Source organism: Melospiza melodia, chromosome 15 (genome assembly GCF_035770615.1).
Source record: "Melospiza melodia melodia isolate bMelMel2 chromosome 15, bMelMel2.pri, whole genome shotgun sequence".
NCBI lineage: Eukaryota > Metazoa > Chordata > Aves > Passeriformes > Passerellidae > Melospiza > Melospiza melodia.
Window position 1 is genome coordinate 9,148,949 of NC_086208.1, and position 17,910 is coordinate 9,166,858.

The 17,910-nt window shown below is 41.4% G+C and overlaps 1 protein-coding gene across 2 annotated transcripts in view; it reads right to left on the minus strand.

Moving 5' to 3' along the window:
* Window positions 1-17,910, minus strand: part of SCG3 (secretogranin III) — a 35,806-nt gene that overhangs the window by 15,270 nt on the left and 2,626 nt on the right. For both annotated transcript variants that reach the window (XM_063169697.1, XM_063169696.1), the window contains exons 5-8: window positions 17,600-17,742; window positions 16,317-16,478; window positions 15,835-16,012; window positions 5,008-5,124 (exon numbers count right to left, since the gene is read on the minus strand). In XM_063169697.1, coding sequence (XP_063025767.1) covers window positions 5,008-5,124; window positions 15,835-16,012; window positions 16,317-16,478; window positions 17,600-17,742 — 600 coding nt within the window. The remainder of the gene's footprint in view (window positions 1-5,007; window positions 5,125-15,834; window positions 16,013-16,316; window positions 16,479-17,599; window positions 17,743-17,910) is intronic.

The following is a 17,910-nucleotide window of genomic DNA, read 5'->3' on the forward strand; positions in this document are numbered from 1 at the left end:
GATACAAAAATACCACACCCTCACACACAATGTCACCCTCAGGTGATGCTCAGTTTCCTGTATTGTGTAGTGGTCCTGGTCTTGAGAACTGTGAGGTCACAGACTTTCCACACCACAGCCACCCATTTGTTTTAGTATGCAGTGAGTCTGAATGGGGGAAAATAGGAGGTAAGATCTAAGTAAGGGAGAAAAAAACACATTCATATGTTTATTGAAACGCAGAAGTAGCAGGGGACAGACATAGAGGAGGTTACAGAAAGAACAGCTATAAAGGGGCAGTGAGATCTGCAATCAATACACTTCCTGGATTCCAGTCTTGCCTGGGATCTTTGCACACTCTCTGTCCCCACATCATTTTATCTTATCTCCATGCAAATTCATCTTGGGTTTAAATATTTGCATGTACTTTACAGAATCACTGCTGCTCCTCCATATTCAGCTCTCTTTTGCTATCTGAGGTGTCTCTGATTTCTACTTTTCAGATACGGTACAGTATACTGGCATCTGTGTGACTTTAGTTCATCAGATAAAAAATAAATAGCAGAGAAAAGAGCTGCCTGAAATTAAATTATTCCCACTGGCAGCTGTATGCATCACTCACATGATAAATACTGGGTAAGGAAAATCACTAAAAGGCAAATTAAGGTAGGGAAAAATTTATTAAATAATTTAATGTTTATGAAGAAAATTTGCAGTAGCAACAAAGAGACCTTTGGAAAAAAGGATTTTTAAAAAGAAAAAGATGGTATTATGCATGAATGGTTCCTTGCATGAAATACAAGGTCAAAATAAACAAAAGGTCCACATGACACTGTCCATATTCCACTTGTAACCTCTGGCTGTGCTTTAGCCAGACCTTCCCTCACCCTCTGAAATCACAGTCTGCATCAGGGAGCATCAGCTTATGGCCACAGTGAGGAGAGGAAAGATGATGCCAGAGTGGGCTGTGATCTGCACTTTGCCTCACACTCTTGGCTCTCTGCCTGTTCTTGGCTAGCTAAACAAATATCAGGATCAGATCTTTGGCCTGCAGCATCTGTGCTGATGAGAATGTCAGGCATTAGTCACATTATTCACACAAGTTCTCCTCTCCCAGGAAAAGGCCAGATTGTGGCTACTGTGCACTGGCACACAATGGGGAAATCACAGAGCTTTGCCTCCATGAGAAGTGGAGCTGTGGGAGGTACCAAGAATGAATGCGAGAGGCTCAACAACTATTTCATATTCCTTAGTGTGGAGAGGCAGGGACATGTCAAAAATCAACATAGGAGACTTTCTGCCTCTTCTCCTTCCCCTTTCACACAGGCTCAGTCTGCCTAAAAGACAGCATTATAATAAAACCATATCCCAGCAGTTCTTTAGGAAAGGATCAGACTAACAAGGGCTTGCACTCCTCCCCATGAACAATCCATCTCCCAGTGCTCCTGTGTCCTGTAGCCTGGTCCTCTCCCTGCTGTCCATGAAGAACAAATGGTGTGAGGGTGGAGAAGGTAAACAGAGACATCTGTTCATGCCCATTTCTAACACACACAGTCTCCTACTCAGTCACGGGGGACAGTGTGGATTCTGACAGTGAGTCAGAGCCAAAGGGAGAGGTGTGAGGGGTGGCCTTGGTTTGGGCTAGGGAAGAAGGCAGCTGGGACTCAAACACTGGAATGATTTCTCTGTTTCCCTCCTAAATAAAAGGGGGGTTGCCCCTCAACTAGTCTGCTGTGGGCTGTGTGTTCTACACTGTGGCTCCAGTAATCTAAATACTTTACCAAAAAGAGGTAAAAAGTGGGATGCCCTTCAAATAGAGCAAAGCCACAGAGTTCTTAATTTTCTTCCCAGTCCTTTGCCCCTTCCTTTTCTCCAGTTGTGGAAGACACAGTATTTCTCTATCTCACAGATATCTATGACCTAGAGAAGTAGTGATGGCAAAAGTTTGTGCTTCATGTGCTATTCAGTAAATGAGAACTCCACACAAGGCTACAATGTGCACATAACTAATCTGCATTTTTAGGGTAATAGTTTATTGAGTAACATATTTTTCACTTGGTTGGGGTGGCAATGAATACATTTGCTATAAATCTACTCGTGCAAGCAGCACACTGCAGGAGAATATAATTAATCTACTGTGTAAAAAGGATTCATGTGTACACACTGTTGTCTCTTAAGAATTTGTCTATCATGTCTGAAAGCTGTATTTTTATGGCCCCAAGCCTCTAATTGCAAATATTTCCTAGAATGGTACTAAAAATCACTCATTATTTTGGTCTTATTAGTGGGAGACGATTTACAGCAGTATCTGAACAAACTGGCTGAAATAATTTGTTCCTGTTTCTAAGCTATATTATTAAAATAAATCTATTAAAAAAGTATAGTTTACATAATTACTACAAATAGAGTTTTTATCAGAAGAATTTGCTTTCTCTAACAGCATTCATAGCTAAGAAAATAAAGAGTGATAGAAAATGGTGGCATTATGCCACAGCAGGATAATTATCAAATAAGGTGAACATACATTTTCTATCAGTTTGTTACAGGCTCTCTTTAATGCTTCCAGAGCTGTACTTTCTGAACACATACTGTAAAAGGTAGGCATTACTTTTTCTCCTGATTCATACATATGAATATGCTGATCTGGGCTTTCTGTATTCTGCTACAGATTACATTTAGCATATGGAAACCTTTAAATATGTATTACATAATATTGAATATATGTCTTAAAAAAATAAACTTATTCCTTTTTTCCATGTAAGTGCATCTGTATTTTTCCTGCACCACACTGCAGCTAGATCCTTTGTAACTTAAAGCTAAACCCAATAACATCAGTCACTGCTGCAGCAAAATACTTTCCCCTAGAGTAATATACAATGATGATGACATAATGCTGTGGTTTCCAAATCCCAAGCCAGCTGTTACTGGTATATGCATTCAAATTCACTGTCTCTGCACCCCTGTGACAGGCAAAAAAGCTGCACCTTGTGACTTGATTCAGTAAATGATTTATCATTTTGAATGTATAATTCAGAGGCTTAGCTTACGCATGGCTTCAGTCACAGAATGGGGAAAATTAATTCAGGCAGTTTCCTACTGTAATAAAATGGAGAGAGGATGTAATCCATCTGCACAGACCCAGTAGGTATTTTCCACCAAGTAGCACAGAATCTGCTCACTGATTGTAGACTGAGGAAACAACAAAAACCTGCCAATTTTTTACACTGATTCTTCTCTCTGACAGGTATTCATACTAATTCCTTTATCTGCTATAAATAACCACAGCTGTGTATCAATCTCCTAATCCAAACTGCACCAAGATACACAGTACCTATCCAGCTATTACAGATTATAGAACTGTAATTCAGTAAGAGTGGCAATAAAACTGCTGCCATGCTTAAGGACAGTGCAAGAAGCTAACATCCTCCTGTGGACGCTCTTCCTCATTATTTGAGAGTATTAGCTCAATAAATGAAGGTCAGCTTTAAAGCAATTTCTCAACAGCAAGTCTAAAAAAAGAATACCACAGAAGCAACCTGAGAATCTATGAGAAAGCTTTTTTCACTCCAGTAAGGTGCTTTGATGGAGCACAAAATCCATCTCTGCATAAATCACTCATTTGCAAGGCAGAGTCTGGATACATCATTGATAGTCTTACTTTAAATCCAGACTAAATCAGACCTCTCAAACTCTTAACCCAATCCTTGCCTTCTGTACTATGTCATCGAGGCAATTTGTTTCCAGGGTTACAGTATCTATTTGCTCAAAGAAAAGTCAATGTGAGCAATTGCCCTGAATTTTAGCAGGAAAAATGCACTCCTAGTGTAATTCCATTTTCTGCATGGTCTTGCATCAGGGATGAATTTAGCCTATTAAGTTTTGGCAATATCTGATTAAGCCATGGCATCTACATTTCTAGAAGGACACTGAAACCACTGTGCTTAAAATCAACCATTTCTTTATGTGCATCTTTCTTTAGATGTGCTGGCAGACAGAGAAATAGAGAGATGGACTGAGGCATAAGTTGTCCAAATATTCCAAAATTCAAGGAGATTTCTGGGTCAGATATATAATGAATTCTTTAGAAAGGAAGTGCAATCATGCACTGAATGTGAGTCACGATTCACTGGATCTTTTGTAGGCAAGTAATTGATAATCAATCCATACAGTTACATTTTCATCAATCAAGTATCTGCAATGTAGAAAAACCATTGCCAGTCATCTCTCTGTGACAGGCTGATTTATGAAGCTGAGAAATTTCCCTGATGCAAACAAAAAACTTTTTAGATTAATCCAGACCAGAAATACTTCAGAAAAATGTAAGAGCTGCGCAAAGTTTGTACAGATGAGCCCTTCTTCTGTAGGTCAGCTTGTTTAACTAGACAGGCTGCCTACAGAGAACAGAAGAGTGTTTGTCAAAGCCAGGAAATATGTGTGAGACACAAACCAGGCCATTCCAAATTCCCTCTTCAGGAAATGGTAACAATTTTACAAACCCTACACAGCCAAAGACTCTAAAATGGATCCAGGAAAGAGTGCTTCAAAATCTGCTCCTGTGCCAACATGTAACACTATTCATAGATGAAAGGAGTTTTACTGGGTGGATAAAATTAGCATAAGGTGCCATCTAGTCCAGCTACCTACAGTGAGAGATTAAAGGAGTTGAAGTGCTGGATTATTTCTGGGAAATGCAGGTACCTAACCCACTTTAATAGACCAGAGAAGACCCTAATATTCCCCTGACATAAAGTCATTGAAATAAATTGTGCTTCACAGATACAAAAGTGTAATAATACTCTAAATGCATATCCGATATATTACCTTTCCTTCATTAGATAGGAAATATTAAAGCAGTATGGAATTGAACATTGCTGTAGGGAATGATCAATCATTTAAAAGCTTTAGCATTTTCAATGAACAAACCTGAAACAGGTTTCATAAGAGCAAGGAAGATGAGAAGATAATTATCACTGCTGGTAGAGGAGGAACACACCATTAGTAACAGTAGTATAAAGTATGTACTCTCACCAAGATAGGAAACTCCTTCTTCTGGTGTGATTGTTCCATATTTAACCATCATCTTCACAAAATCAATCAGGGTTTTCATGATAGTTATCAAGGTCTCTTTCTCTTTTGCCTCTGACTCTGTGTGAGGAGATAAAGCAAAACTAGTTAACCTTCAGATAACTCGGAAAAACTGTTGTGCAAACTGTGCAAAATTCATGCATCAAGAATGACCTACTCATTAAAAGAGAAAATGCTGTGCTGGATGAGAATGAGAACTTACATATATGTTTCTTTTTAAGTTGTCCCTGCAAAGCACATACTTTAAAACATCAGGGGTAGGTTCTTCTTCATAGCTTTTTGTCTTGGGGGGCTGTGTAATGATACCATTGGCTTGGAAGGCCAATGGTATTAATTCCATTTTACAGCTAAGCAAACTAAGCACACAAAGATGGAGTGATCTGACAGCTCAAATTGATGGTCAGAGGGCAGATAAAGGTAGAGTTTTCTAGACTATGTAATTTTTCTTTTATTTGTTTGTGAAGTATTTAGTAGATCAGTCTGGCTCTGTATGGAAGAGATCTTCTCTCCTACAAGATGTACGGGTTCAATGACAAAAATATAAAGTGTCCCAAATGAGATTGTTACTTGGACAAGTCCATGACTTGCATATTGGGACAACAAAGCATTACCTGACTGGGAAGATCATGACTTCAGGATAGGATACAAAAAAAATTTTTATACAAATAATCAGGTTTTGCCCACTGCTTCTTAGCTTTTCTTTTCCCACTGTGTTTATGTGCTGAGCAATATTAGTGCTATTTCTGCATTAGCAGTGTGAAACTCCCCCATCACAGTCCCACAGGCTTTCCCCACTGCCCAGGCTGTCACTGAGAGACCCAACAGAGCCAGGGGCACTGTCAGTCAGGGACAGTCAGAAACACACTCCCAACCTTGGCAGAGGGCCAGCCACTCTGGAGAGCTGCTGAACAGGCTTTTTATTGCTGCCTGCAATTTAACACACAGCTGTAGGATGCAACTGGATCCTCTCCTCCAGCTCGATACAACCTGACATGTGGAGAGCATTATTAATAATTGGTTAGCTGAGAAAGGCCACACTGACATAATGCCGCTGGTTAAACTGAAGGAGAAAAGTCAGCAGTCAGCAAGCTAAAAGGAAGAGTCAGCAGCGACCTTGCTGCAACATGAGGATAGGGAGTTGAGATTAGCCCTGAATACATCCTAAGAATATGTAGAAAGTATCAAAAGTAGAACCATAGGAATGTAGAAGTAGGCGTAGGTGCTGATATGCAAGCTGACCAATCCTGAGCTCAACTTTTGCAATATGTATGAAGCTCATTATTAACTGTATTTAACCCGCCGTACTGATCAATAAAATCGAGCCTGTGATGATCAAAATGATGTCCTGGTTCCCTTCCGTCGACAAATGGTGGAGAATGCGGGCATAACCGAATCTCTGCCCTTTTTCTCGGATTAAAAGAAAAAGGGATTACGCCACGGTCCGGAAGTTGGGTTTGGGTCCCAGCAGCCGGGACGGTGCCGGAATTTGAAGCACCCTTAAGGTTCACAACGGTGACTTAAGCCAATACGTGTCGCAGGAGCCTGGAGAGCTGCAACAGCGCGCGCTGATTAATAGGTATGGATAGGCAAGCGGCATATGATTTATTTACCGCCTATTTAGAGCGGCGTGGGATAAAAGGGATAGATTTAAAAAAGGAGTTACCAGGGTTATTAGCTTATGGCCATGCTAAGGGTATCTTTTCTAATCCTCATACAGTTCATGAGTTATCAGAGTGGAGAAAGTTTGGGGAAATATTGTGGGATACAGTACTAGATGATGATAAGTCAGCAAAGAAATTCGGGAAGTTATGGCGGGTGGTGTATAACACGTTACTTCAGCAGGTCTCTGAGAGAAAGGCAGCAGAAAGGGCAACAGAAGCTCATAAGAGGAATATAGGGTATGGTCGTGAAGATGATCCCCTGGCACCCTCTGTAACTAAGGTACTTATGCCTAAGAGTCCCCAGCAAAGTGGTGTGGAGGATTTCTCTATAGGCGCAGTGGAACCGTCTGCACCTTTCCTGTCAGAGGGGGAGGGCGAGTCGGATGGTGGGGGGAGGGGCAAGCCAGCTTCGCCTCCGCCGCCAGCTTTGCCTCCGCCGCTACCCCTCAATGAGCCGGCTCCGGTTACAGCTTCGGTGGGGGAGGGGCCCATTTCCCCGCCCAAGGCGGCTCCAGCGGGGGGGCTGGTCCCCCCCCGCAGGCAGGCTCTGCTTGAGCCGGCTCCGGTTTCACTGTCAGCTCCAGCGGGGGAGGGGGGGCTCCCGCTTCCCCCGCGCGAGCCAGCCCCTGCTTCACTGCCCCCCCCGCGCGAAAGCTCGGTGTCTGCACCGAAGCGCCAGCAGCATAGCACCCTTAAAGGGCCAGATCCCATCCCAGGGGCACACCGTGATCCATGGGGGGAGATGGCTAAACAGAGGAGGGAAGCTTGGGCTGCTTTGGCGAAAGAAGTAATGCAAATGGGGGATGGTGAGGCGGTGGAAATAGCTTCTAGTCTTGCATGTCCAGTTACACACACACCACAGTATGATGCACAGGGGAACCTTACGCATAATATAGCAGAATATACTCCCTTAGATTGGAAGCTGTTAACTCAGCTACGTTCTACGGTTAGTCAGTTTGGAGTAAAAAGTGAACCTGTTAAGCAAATGTTAGCTTATCTTTTTAATACTCAGGTTTTATGTCCTAATGATTTAAGAGGAATAGTTCGGTTGATATTTACTCAGCATCAGCAGTTATTATTTAGTGCCCATTGGCACGCGTTGGTAAATGAATCGGTTGCTGTACAACGAGCCCAGGGAGACCCATTACATGGGGTGACAGTAGAGGAGCTGATGGGCTTAGGGGCATATTTGCGTACAGAGGCACAGATGATATCGGGAGCTGATAAACTTAGAGAGTCTATGAGGTTGGTGCGTGCTGCAATAGATATGGTTAAAGAGCCAGGAGGGTTACCGGCTTATATGGGTATTAAGCAAGGAAGGGAAGAATCATTTGGAAATTTTATAGATAGAGCAGCTACTGCTATAGATCGGGCTGGTGTGGCAGATTACATGAAGGGGGCGCTATTGAAGCAGTGTGCCTTGCAAAATAGCAATCCAGCAACCCAGAGAGTGTTAGCTACTTTAGGGGCAAATTGGACTATTGAGGAAGCATTAGAGCGAATGGCATTAATGCCAACAGCTTCACAGGCATTTATAGCAGAAGCCTTAAAGGAATTAGGATTAGGGTTGCAAAAGCATAGTCTACTCAAAATCAGGTGTTAGCTGCTCTTGCTCCTCTCCAAAGCGGCTCACTGGCAGTCACGTAAAGAGGCTCGAGACCATTCATCAAGTGTTACTGATGCGGCAATGAGGGACAGACACAAGTTGCCTCAGTGACATCGGAGACACCAGCTGCTGCCGTGACATCGCTGCTACCTCCTGTCTGCAACCCGCAACAACAGGGAGCCTCGGCTTGGACTTATCAGCAGCAGTAGACGTCACACTAATGACAAACGGGCCTGAGAGGATACCCACTGGAATAAAGGGTCCTCTTATACTAAATGGACAAACATGTGGAGCATTATTGCTGGGACGTTCCTCTATAACTATGTTGGGATTATTTGTTTTGCCTGGTGTTATCGATGCGGACTTTACAGGGGAAATACAAATTATGGCTTACACCCTTTATCCTCCGATTAAAATTACAAAAGGACAACGCATTGCACAATTGGTACCACTGTCACAAATGACATCAGGAATACAATCATTTACTGGGCAAGCACGGGATGAAAAAGGTTTTGGCTCTACCGGTGTTACACTTTTAACTGTGGATTTACAAAATAGACCAAAACAAAAGGTTGAAATTACCTATGGGCATCAAAGCATAACCCTTTATGGATTATTGGATACAGGAGCAGATACTAGCATCATTTCTCCAGAAGCCTGGCCACAACATTGGCCTCTATTTCCTTCATCAAACATGCTCACAGGAGTAGGAGGATTTACATTGGCAAGCAGGTCGCCGTCTTTGTCTGTGTGCATTGAGAATCAACAAATATCTGCTGTGTTTTCAATTGTTCAACTGCCTCCTACAGTTTCCTGTTTAATTGGAAGGGACATTTTAACACAATTGGGAGTGGTGTTAACTAATCAGCACCCTTTGGGGTAATTGCCATTGCTTGGACTTTCCCCATTCCACTCACCTGGAAAACGGATACACCGGTGATGGTTAAGCAATGGCCATTAAAAGGGGAGAGTCTTATGCATGCCCATGAATTGGTACAGGAACAATATACAAAGGGACACCTGCGACTGTCCACAAGCCCTTGGAATACACCTATTTTTGTAATCAAAAAGAAATCAGGGAAATATCGTTTGATACATGATTTGAGGGCTGTAAATGACCAAATGGAACCAATGGGGGCCTTACAGCCTGGTCTTCCAAATCCAGCTATGATTCCAGAACACTGGCCACTTTTAATTATTGACCTAAAGGATTGTTTTTTCACTATTGGCCTGCATCCTGATGACATGAAGAGATTTGCTTTTACTTTACCAGCAATAAATCGTGGGGAACCAGATAAAAGATTTGAATGGACATCTCTTCCGCAGGGCATGCGCAACTCTCCCACTTTATGTCAGCTTTATGTTGATGCAGCATTACAGCCACTACGTCGTAAATGGCCAGCAACTATAATATATCATTACATGGACGATATTTTGTTTGCACAGCAACAGCCATTCTCCTCTTTACAGATTAACACCATTAAAAATACTCTTGCTGCATATTCACTTGTTATTGCTGCAGAGAAAATTCAGACTACAAAGCCCTGGAAATATTTGGGATGGACTTTGACGGATCAAATAGTGATACCACAAAAATTGGAATTACAATTGGACATTAAAACTCTACATGATGCACAGAAGTTGCTGGGAGACTTACAGTGGCTGAAGCCTATTGTGGGAGTACCAAATCACTTATTAGAAGCCCTACGACCTTTGTTAAAAGGTGTGGACCCTACTACTCCTGTACACCTGACAAAGGAGCATCGTCTTGCCTTGCAGCAAATTAGTAACTGTGTACAGCAAGGGTATGTGTCTCGTCGACAACTCGACCACCCCATTGACCTTACTATTTGGAATAGCCCTTGCCACTTGCTTGGTGCTCTCTCTCAGTTGCAAAAGAAAACGGGGGAGATACGGGTGTTGGAATGGTTATCACCACCACTACAGCATAAGAAAACAATATCTTCAAAAATTGAACAATTGGCTGCATTAATCAAAAAGGGGCGTCTCAGAATTCTTGAAGTGGATGGTAGAGAACCTGCTACTATTAGATTACCTATGGAAAAAGAAACCTTGGACTGGTACTTGATAAATTCAAAGAATTTACAAGAAGCATTATTGATGTCACCTGCTAAAGTAGAGACTAGTAAATTAGTGCCTAGAGTTTTGCAATGGATGACAGAATGGAACTGGATTACTCGACCTTTGAGAGAAGAAAACCCCATAGAAGGAGCTATTACAGTTTTTACAGATGCAGGAAAGAAATCAAGGCGTGCTGCTGTCACCTGGCAAGAAAAAGGACAATGGAAGCATCAACTCCTCACAGCAGACCCTGCAGATAGCTTACAAACTTTGGAATTGTTAGCAGTAGTATGGGCGGTGTCCAACTTACAGGAGCCTTTAAATGTGGTCACAGACTCTATGTATGTTGCAGGAGTAGTCAAACGAATAGAGGAAGCAGCAATTAAGGAAGTGAACAATAAACGATTGTATGAGTTACTGATACAGTTAAGGAAGGCTTTACGAGAAAGAAATGCAGCATATTCTGTGATTCATATCAGGAGCCATAAGTGGTCTGAAGGTTTAGGAGAAGGGAATGAACGTGCAGATAAATTGGTTACCCTACCCATTGATAATTCTTGTCCTATTGACAAGCACACATTGGCCAGAGAAGCACATAGTAGATATCATCAAAATGCAAGAGGTTTGGCAAAACACTTTGAGCTGAGTTTGTCAGAAGCTAAGGCCATTGTCAGAGCATGTCCAACATGTAGTTATCATAATGGTGGGATAGGTCTAGGCATCGGGGTTAATCCTCGAGGATTAAAAATAAATGAGATATGGCAAATGGATGTTACACACGTAGCTAGATTCGGTAAAGTCAAGCATGTGCACGTCACCATAGACACATATAGTCATTACATATGGGCTACGGCTCAGGCAGGACAGAAAGCTATACAGGTTATTAGACATCTGTTAAGTTGTTTCGCTGTTATGGGAGTTCCAAAGAGTATCAAAACAGATAATGGTCGAGGTTATGTAAGTGCTAGGGTCCGGAAATTTTTGAATCAGTGGTCTGTTAAGCACGTGACAGGTATTCCACACTCTTCTACTGGACAGGCAATAGTGGAAAGAGCAAACGGTACCCTTAAGCAGTATATTGAAAAACATCAAGATTTGACAGATCCACAAGCATGTTTGGCTAAGGTTTTGTATGTGATTAATCATTTATGCATTTTTGGGGAAGATGATACCCCCCCTGCAATGAAACATCATCCAAGGTCAGGTCAGGAAAATACTAAGGAAACAGAGGTCTGGGTTAAGTATAAGAACCCAAGTACAGGATTATGGGAAAAACCTGCAAAGGTATTATATTGGGGTCGAGGGTATCTTTGTGTTTCCTCACCTACAGGGCCTTTGTGGGTGCCTGCTAAGTGGACTAAACCTCTTTTTGATGCAGCCTCTGGTGGATCGCCTTACGGAGGAGGACAAGGAGCGACTGGGGAAGAAACTGCTTCTAGTCCTACAACCACTACTGTTTCAATTGAAGGGGTACTCGGAAGCGGTGGACAGAGCACTGACACGTCACTATCGGACGGCCCAGGAGTTGATTGGTTTCATTGACTCATTATCAACTTTTCACTTAACAGATCCAGCGAAACTACATTGCCTTGACTGTCACAATTCACATTGTGCTGCCTGGATAGCTCTACGTTGTGGGGGTTGTAAAAGAACTTTTTGGATAGAACAATCATTATTACGGGATTTGTGGTGTCATACCTGTAAACACGAGCACACGTGGGGTAAAAGCTGGCAAGATGAATTGAGGAGACAAACGGGGCAAAACGCATATATAGCTTTAAATCTTTATGAGTCTCCTGAACAGAAGGTTCTTGCTTATTATCGATGGGAAATACAATGTATTGTAAATAGAATTAAGGTTCAAAGTAAATCACGTATAGTTTCTATAAGGTGTAGGAAATTAGTGCCTTTAACACAGCATTCAGTTGTAGGACCCTTCCAAGGGGATCCTGATAGAGCATTAGATTGCTGCGTTGATAAGTTGCAAAAATTAAGTTTGAAAGTGGCAGGACCAGTGAGATTAGGAGCAGCAAGATTGAAGACAGATAAGAAAAAGAAGGCAAAAAAGGGAACGGTCTCATTTGAATAGGGGTATCAGTGATTGCTAATTAATTTTCTATGATTAGAACACTTTTACAGTTGTGGGACCCTCAGGAAGATATAGTTGTTGAGGAGGATAACGAACAAGAACTACGATTACGAAATAAGATACACCTTGTGTTAAAGAAAGACCTTGAGCTGTTAGCCTCATATAGTAAAAAGGCTGAAGAGGCTTTGCGATCACCACCATTGAATTGGTTGCTTTGGATTGAAGATACACAATTTTATACTGGTCCTTACTTACATTCGCTTCCTTGTTATGTTTGCAAAAAGGATAAAGATAAATGCTATGCATGGGTAGCTTTGCATTGTGCAGATTGTAATCAGGTTTATTGGTATTCACAGAAGTCATTGGGATATTTATGGTGTACATCTTGTTTTGGAAAGTGGATTCAAAATCATATCTGGGTTAGAGCTCTTGAACAAAGTACTGGCCTGCCAGGACGGACAGGATTACAGCTTTTTGAGAGTGCAGAACAAGTGGTTATAGCATATCTTAGGTGGAAGTTACAGGAAAGCCTTAGAATATTTGAAATTACTAAAGCCTCACGCATCATAGCAGCTCGCTGCAAAGCTGATTTACCTTCAAACTTACCTCGTGCTATACCTGTGAGCAAGGATGCTGATTTAGAATTAGATCAGTATATTCAAGAATTGACTCAGCCTCACAATAGACAATCTAGCAAACCAGGGAAAAGACAGCGAAGAAAGAAAAAACAAAGTAAGCAGAAAGAAAAATGAGGTTTGTTTTTGTTATACTGCTCAATGCTGTAGCAAGTGAGGCAGTAGGAGTAACACACTTTAGTCAACCAAGGGAAAATTTATGGGTAACGCTTGCTAATCAAACTAACCAATCATCACTTTGTCTTAGTCTTGGAGGAGTCACTAACCCATTTCGAACATGCCTGGTGGGACTTCCGGTGTGGTCTCCTGGAGAATTTTGTAGTTTGATAAACAATCAAACCTTATGTATGTCTAACATGTCAAACATCACATTGCCAGTGCAACAAGGGTATACTGCAGGTCAGAGTGATGGCTATCGTCAATGCTTACTAATCCAATCACTTAACACCTCTTTGCACTCTCCTCCTGAGGAATTGGATCTTTTTGGAAGTACAAATGCCAGCATATCTAACACTACAGCTGGTGGATGGTTTAGCTTCAAACTTTCGGGTGCTCAGAATTTAAACCAACCTAAAGAAACATGGGCCACCCTAGATTCATCCCTGAATGTGAGTGAATTCTCTCCACAGCATTACAGTCAATGTAACGGCACAAATATCACAGCACCAATGAAATTACCCACAGGAATATTTTTGATTTGTGGAGACAGGGCATGGAATGGTATACCAGCTAAACCACAGGGTGGACCCTGTTTTTTGGGAAAATTGTCATTGTTTCATCCTAATGTGTCCTTGCTAATGCAGCTGAGTCAGAATTCAAACAGGAAAAAACGTAGCATACATGACTTAGACTGCAGCAAGATAGGAGATCCACGATTTTGGGGCACATTCAAGCAGGTGGTAGTTTCAACTATCTTACCAGGAGGATCTGCCAATAAAGCCATGAATTTAGCAAAACAATTAGGATGCTGGGCAAAGAATGAGCTGAACAAGACATCACAAATTCTAGACATGCTAACTGCAGATGTGCAAAGTGTTAACCATGCTGTTTTACAAAATAGAGCTGCTGTAGATTTTTTGCTCTTAGCACAAGGGCATGGATGTGAAGAGTTCGAGGGAATGTGTTGCATGAATCTGTCTGATCATTCAGTGTCCATTCACACTAAGATAAAAGAGTTACAACAGGGACTTCACAAACTTAAGGAAGAAGACGGTTTAGGAATTGACGAATGGCTTAAAGGCCTGGGACTCGGACCGTGGCTGAGGAACCTTGTGATCTATGCTATAGGATTGCTGGGTGTAATTTTACTGTTTTTGCTTATCTTGCCTTGTATCTTTAACTGTATCCAAAACATGGTCAGCCGTACAATAGCAAAAACATGGCAAACTAATCTCCTTGCACAAGAAGAAAACGGGGGAAATGTGGAGAGCATTATTAATAATTGGTTAGCTGAGAAAGGCCACACTGACATAATGCCGCTGGTTAAACTGAAGGAGAAAAGTCAGCAGTCAGCAAGCTAAAAGGAAGAGTCAGCAGCGACCTTGCTGCAACATGAGGATAGGGAGTTGAGATTAGCCCTGAATACATCCTAAGAATATGTAGAAAGTATCAAAAGTAGAACCATAGGAATGTAGAAGTAGGCGTAGGTGCTGATATGCAAGCTGACCAATCCTGAGCTCAACTTTTGCAATATGTATGAAGCTCATTATTAACTGTATTTAACCCGCCGTACTGATCAATAAAATCGAGCCTGTGATGATCAAAATGATGTCCTGGTTCCCTTCCGTCGACACTGACAGCTGAACACATAAAGCAGGGCATGTGCAGGCAGTGGGCCTGGTCCTGTTTGCTTCATAACCTGTTAAACCCAACATGCCTGCCTGCATTGTGAGCAGCAAAAGGAGAAGAACTAGCATGCAGAATTGCCATGGGAAAATTAAAAAGAACAGGAAGAAGAATTTAAAGTTTGTCAATTGGACTTGAGCAAAATACGCCCTCAGGTTTTTCATTTTAGCTCTCCACCCAGGTGCACATGGGGACAATTCAAAGCAATTATTAATGCTCCTGCAGGACAAGGGATCTACAAAATACCACCCCCTCAGTACTACAAAAGTAAGAGAGTGTGTGTGGCTGCAGAGAGTGGGCGTGTGCAGAGGGTGATGACACAGGGCAGTGGCAAGGAGCCACAGACTTGCCTGCAATAACTGGAAGCTGTGGTGTCCAGCACCGGAATAGGAAGAGACTGCAGGGCTTTCACTGCAATAAACAGCAAACCTGTGGTTTGTGGAAAGGCTGGGAGGCTCACACTCATTTACTGGTACCATCACTGTGAGGATCCTACTGTGGCTTACTCGTATCTCTTGGCTTAGAAGACATGGATGTTACTGGAAAGATCTCTGGGGAAAACTATTTGCCAGCTTTTCATCATATCCTTACAGGAATTAAAAGAATTCAGAACTCCAGAATCACACAAGATGGAAAGGGCTGTCTAGGTCACACTCTTTGCAGTTCTGAGTTTTGTTCCTGCCAGTGTTTTGCCATCAAGATCACTAATCAAATTAGTTTCTGCTATGTATCTTACAGAACATTTTCAAAGCAACTAGGGAAGCTGTGCGGGAAGAGACAAGAGGAGGAGAAAAAGAATCTTAATTTTTAAAGTTTTTTCCTAATATTTCTGTAACCACAGGAATAGCTTACCTGAGTTAAGACTTTTTAATAATGCATAAAAATTCGGAAAATATTGGAGGTCTTCGAAATTATCTTCAGAAGGCAGCTCATTTCTTCTTTCCAACACATTAGATGATGACCACGTGTTATCCAGTGTATCATCAACTTCTCCATTAATGAAACTATCCTGATCAGATTTGCTTGGTGTCTCCACATAAGACATAATTAAAAAAAAATTAATCTTTAAGCACATTGCTTTTGATGATAGAAATTTTTGCTCTCTTAACTATCACAACCTCATGCCGACATTGTCCTAATTGCAAAGTGAAGACTATAGTATTTTCTCAGTTATTTCAATTAACATCTTAAATTTTTAACCCATGATTCCTTTTTCTATCAGACAGAATTTCTTTAAGAATACCTCTTGTCTCCAGATTGAACTAACTATTCCTAAAGAGCACAGTACTAGTACCATTTGGCAAGCAGGACAAAATTATTAGCTAAGAAATTACCATTCTTTCCTGTTGCTTTTCTTTTGTATCACTATCTGCTCTGCTAGCAGGGTAATCAAAATCTTCAGACTCCTTCTCACGATCCTTTGCTTCATTTGCAATCAGCTGTTGTAAAACCTCTGCCACTTCATCTTCCAGAGTATAGGCCTGACTCTCTGTGATCTGTTAAAATATTTGTGCAGAGTACTTATAAGATACTGCGCTTTTTCTAGGTCAAACATCAATATGAAACCTGATATCAATATGAAAACAGATTGCTGTATGCTGGCTTCAAAGCTGAGCACAGCCAAATGAGGTGTAATATCTGTGTGTACATACAGACATGTAAATGTGAACATTTATAACACTCCTATACCTATATTCATAGAAATACACATCTCATCTGTGTGTACACATAAATTCCACCCATTCACACATACAGCTTTCAAACCAAACCTCTTTAGGAATTAACACAGTGGAGTGCAGCTTGAAAGATGGAGCTGCAAGTGTGGCACCTTCCTATATGTGTGTCCACGTGTGTATATAGAAATACATATGCTCTGCAACACATCTATGGACAGTTGAATAATTACAACAGAATTCAGTAATACAGAATGGGGGAAAAGCAAACAGCTTTCTATGATATCATTAAAATGTTTTCTCTTTGCTTCATCACATCTGTCACTTGAACAAGAAGTCTCCCATGCAGCTGTCCCACAGCCCCCTCTGTAATCAGTGGGGTGCAATACTCAGCTGCAAAATCTAGTGCTCAAAAGATAAGGTGAGTATTTTAAAATATAAAGATCCCACATGGCAATGGCTAAAGCCATTGAGACATTCAGGGGTCACAGACAAATCCACTCTTCCTAAATATCAGTAATGTAAAATATCCTCAAGTAGCCAGCAACATTATGTGTGCTGATGATGCTAATCAGCATTAGGTGGATAGGAATGAGCTCAGACCTTTCCCCTTTAAGTACAGAAAATAAATTAATAATAGAAAAGCACTCAGTGAAAATCAGAAGACAAATTAAAGGAAAAATGAGGACAGAGATGGGAGGAGTACAATCAGCAAATGTTTTTCAACATGAGAAACATTCTGCAGTTTGGCCTATTTTGTTGCAAAGACATCACAGGAACAACAATGTTACTGCAGAACTCAACCAGCAAGCCCAAAAGCTCTAGAAATTTGCTTAGACCCTGAGCCCCACTCACTTCAGACAAAGTGTGCATCTGAATTGTTTTTAGAAAGAGCATTAATCCAATCCACAACACAGTTAAATGACGATTACCAAGATACTTACTAGCCCCAGATTTAGAAGCTTTGAAACAATCTTGTCAAACACTCCTCTGTCATTTTCCTCATAAATTCTTGCAGCAATTTTTTGAACAATGTCTTCAGCAGTTAAAGGAGTGCCATCTAATTGATGGAGGCCATCTGGGTCGTCTGAAAGGATTACAGTTTTACTGTGTGCTGTCCGTCCTAACTCGTTTAGATTAAACATCTCATAAAAAAATATCTGCCCACGTCTCTTTCTCTTCAGAACAAAAATGCATCTTTGATACATTAGGAATATACTTTGATACACACTTTGTAAGCCATTAAATTGTTCTT